The sequence below is a fragment of the Mytilus californianus genome, unplaced genomic scaffold (assembly GCF_021869535.1).
Source record: "Mytilus californianus isolate M0D057914Y unplaced genomic scaffold, xbMytCali1.0.p SCAF_4, whole genome shotgun sequence".
Classification (NCBI taxonomy): Eukaryota; Metazoa; Mollusca; class Bivalvia; order Mytilida; family Mytilidae; genus Mytilus; species Mytilus californianus.
The window spans coordinates 35628556-35632186 of record NW_026262690.1 but is presented as its reverse complement, the minus strand read 5'-3'; the positions used below and the strand labels follow the sequence as shown (position 1 = coordinate 35632186).

At 35.6% G+C, this 3631-nt stretch overlaps 1 protein-coding gene across 1 annotated transcript; it reads left to right on the top strand.

The window, feature by feature from the left end:
• On the top strand, nt 1-3631 carry LOC127698224 (uncharacterized). Its single transcript, XM_052201581.1, has 2 exons — nt 1-88; nt 934-3631. The coding sequence occupies exon 2, from the start codon at nt 947-949 to the stop codon at nt 3074-3076; it is 2130 nt and encodes a 709-aa protein (XP_052057541.1). The 5' UTR covers nt 1-88; nt 934-946; the 3' UTR covers nt 3077-3631.

Sequence of the window (3631 nt, the reverse complement as noted above, 5' to 3'; positions counted from 1 at the left end):
GGCTGTCGATAATTGGAGAGTTTTTCTTCCGGGTGTAAATATAAATTCACTTTGAGTGAACAGTTATTTGATATTCCAATTATAGTAGGTATATGGTATATTAACTCATTTTACGCAATTAAATTGTTTAATGGCACAGTGTTATTTGCTTTGCATCTCTATAGAAAATCGGTTATTTGACAGGCCAGAGACATGTTATACCATATTGTACGGCTATGATTTGACAAACTGTCGGATTTATTCAAATTCCTTTTTTAGTTCTTCGGGAAAACTTTATCATCGAGCAACGTAATTCACAGTAGCATGACAAAAATAGACCTCTCAATATCTCGGCAAATGATATTAAAAAAAAACAATCGAACAACGCTGCAATTTAAAGTTCACTGAAGTATGACTCTGGGGCTGAGTCTTAATTCTGCATGGAACTGAAACGAAGAAGCAAACCTGATTACATGTGAGTCGTTTGGTACTGATGAATATACCACATCTTGTTATTTTTACACGGATATCAATTTTAATTGGACTGCTTTTTACCGATACAATGTAAAAAGATCCAGACATTTGAATCCCTACACTGGATATATATGACTTTAGTTGGGACATAATATCTTCTCCCGAGTTTGTAGAAACCAATACATTTTACAAATATCGCACATATCTATCTACAGTATTCCTTGATGGTTTTTTTTACCATATATGTATAACGCAACTCGTAGGATTTTTTCCTTGCTTTCTAAACTTTTCGGTCACGTTTTTATCCCTTTTGGAAATCCAGGTAGGTCGCTTGAAACTGAATTAAAAGGGAAGCAAAAAGACCCAGTCTCACAGTATTGAAGGCATAGTAAAAGCGCAAGGTTTAGGGGGTATTCAAAACCCTAACTGAATTCAAATTGATAACAGCAATATGCCTCTACGTATTTTCTTATTTTACAGCAAGAATATTGCAATGTTTGTTAAAAAGAGGCGTAAGATTTCACTAGCAATTAATGAAGTACTTGATGGAATCGGAGCTTCGGACAAAGCAAGACGCAGACGACAGATGAAAACAAAGCTAATAGAGGCAGCAATAAACGTCACTATAAAATGTAGGAACGAGCCTTTAGTTACATATTCGTTTGGAAGTCTTTCCGAGGGAGCTACAACATTTGACATGAATTCTGATATTGATCAGGTACTGTGTCCTGAAAATTGTATTGTCATTCAAAATATGACAGACTGGGTACCAAATAAACATTGCTATCTGATGGTGGCAGATGAATTATCATTTCCTGGGTACGTTAAATTACAGCGTTTAAAAACGGACAAGCCAGAGCCAGATATATTGTTAGATAGTCTACATGTGATTGACCAACATGGGCGCATAGTTCTTAGAAACACATGCTTCAAAGATCGTACTAACATGCCTAAGTTTGACCAACATGGTCCGGCGTTTACCTATGACGAAGAACCAGGATTCCAGTCGAGAGATGTAGTATATGCTTTAGTAGTTCCGAAATATCGAATCCAAACAGGCCTTTGGTCAAAACAATCCAGACAACACAATATATTATCCACTAAGACATGTCCAGCTTTAGTAGTAGCAGTTGGCCACCCATTTAGCTCACAGACAAAACTAGAATGGAGACTTTCGTTTTCTTTCCTTGAACAAAGATTAATTCACAGTTTGAATGATACCCAAATGAAATGCTATATTCTGTTGAAAATGATTAAAGGGACATTTATTCAGCCAGTGATTGGAGAATCCTTGTCCAGTTTCCACTGTAAAAACAGTTTATTCTACCTCTCAACCGAAACAAAGAAAAGTTTTTGGCGGCGTGACAACATTCTTTCGTGTTTAGAGCTGCTGTTAAGAAGAATTTTGGAGTGGGTTGAAGTGGAAAACTGTCCACATTATTTTAAAAGGGATGAAAATTTATTTAACAACAAAATTGAAGGCTTGGTCCGTGGTAAACTTGAATTATTATTACGTTGTTTGTTACGAGATGAAGGGAAGTACCTACTTAAAATCCCTTATGACAATTTTGGAGAAGCATTGGCAAAACAGTGTTCAGGATTGTGGATTAATTTAAGGCAATACACATCATTTTACAACTTAACCATTCAAAAAAATCTTGACTGCGAGATTTTCAACGAATATTACAATATTGCAAACGCAATGTCATACAGCAGAAACAGAATATTTAGTCATTTGTATCGGAGTAAGAGCACTGAAGTTTCAATCCTACGTCATTTTGTCGCCATAAAACGACTTGTAAAAATCACGGAAAATGGCAAAGACTCGGAGAGAAAATTTGCAGGGTGGATGATTCGTTTCATTAATACGAGCCGTTGGGCGCAATGTGTTTCTTTGGGGATTTCTTTCAACCTAACTAGGTTGATCAATCTTGCTTTAGATCATCTAGAGACAGAGCATAGTCCGGATCTGTTTTCCTCGATTTTGAAAAGAGCTGTTATATATCATGTAACTGATGATGTTGAAAACGAAACAAAACTTTTAGATTACATCCGAGAGAAGAGTTCCAACTTTATATGCCAAGTTTGTCGGTGTTGGAATTTCAATGTAAAGGTCAATAAGGATCTTGCTACTTGGCTGTTGGAGGAGGAACCTTCATTCCAGACTGTAACTGAAAATTGTATGGCATTCTGTGTGATGTTCTTACCAACAGAAAAACCACTAACATTTGGTCCGTTGATATATGAGTTCTATCGACATGTTGGATCGAGTAAGCATTTATGTGCTGATCTTCGTCTTGGTTTCTGGCATGAATGTTGCGTTATAGACTGTCTTCCTCTAGCATTATTTCTGCACTATTTGATGAATAAACGAAACCAAAAGTTACAAAATGCCACAAGAAACTTGGAGAAATTAAAATGGGTTATTATGAATTTCGAAGACTTCGGACACAGAGAAACTGCATGCAACATATTGGCCTGGTGCTATTTTAATGAAGGGGACCATTGGCAAGGATTCAAATGGTTGAAATATTCCCTACAATTAAGAAGTGAGATGAATGCAGCAAAACTACATCTTGCAATCGCTTTTTTCAAATTGTTTATCTGTCCGAATATATATTAGACGTGTACTCGTCTTTTGTTTTAAAATATATATATATATATATATATAAACAAGTCTAAATTGAAAACAACGTTCAAACCTATGATTGCGTTGGATAAAAACCGCAATTTTTATACGTGTGCATGCAAAACAAATTTCTTGTTAGAGGGGTCTAAATACAGCACAAACAACATTTTCCAAAAGACCAAAAGAGTGAAAAAGTATATTTTAACAAAACGCATTTGACTAACAGGTCGAACAACAAATGTTCTTAAACCCTGCTGACTGCCATTGGCGATTGCCAAATAAACGGATCACCGATATATATATATATATATATATATATATACATGAATAAAAGTAGAGGCTCCGATGAGGCTGAATCGTTCACCTGGTACGTACCCTAGGGAATATTAAGAAGTCTTATATTTTGCTGTTATTCATTTTTGTGTTCTAGATGGTATAGCCAAAAGTGCAGAAATGAATAATGACTTCTTTGAGGAGTCAATTGATGAGATTGGTTATTATCTTTGACCTTTGTAGATCATATCTTGCTAATAAATTATGCTGTCTTCA

Bases quoted from the DNA above. Each gene is read 5' to 3' on its own strand.
- LOC127698224 (XM_052201581.1), top strand. From the start codon at position 947: ATGTTTGTTAAAAAGAGGCGTAAGATTTCACTAGCAATTAATGAAGTA.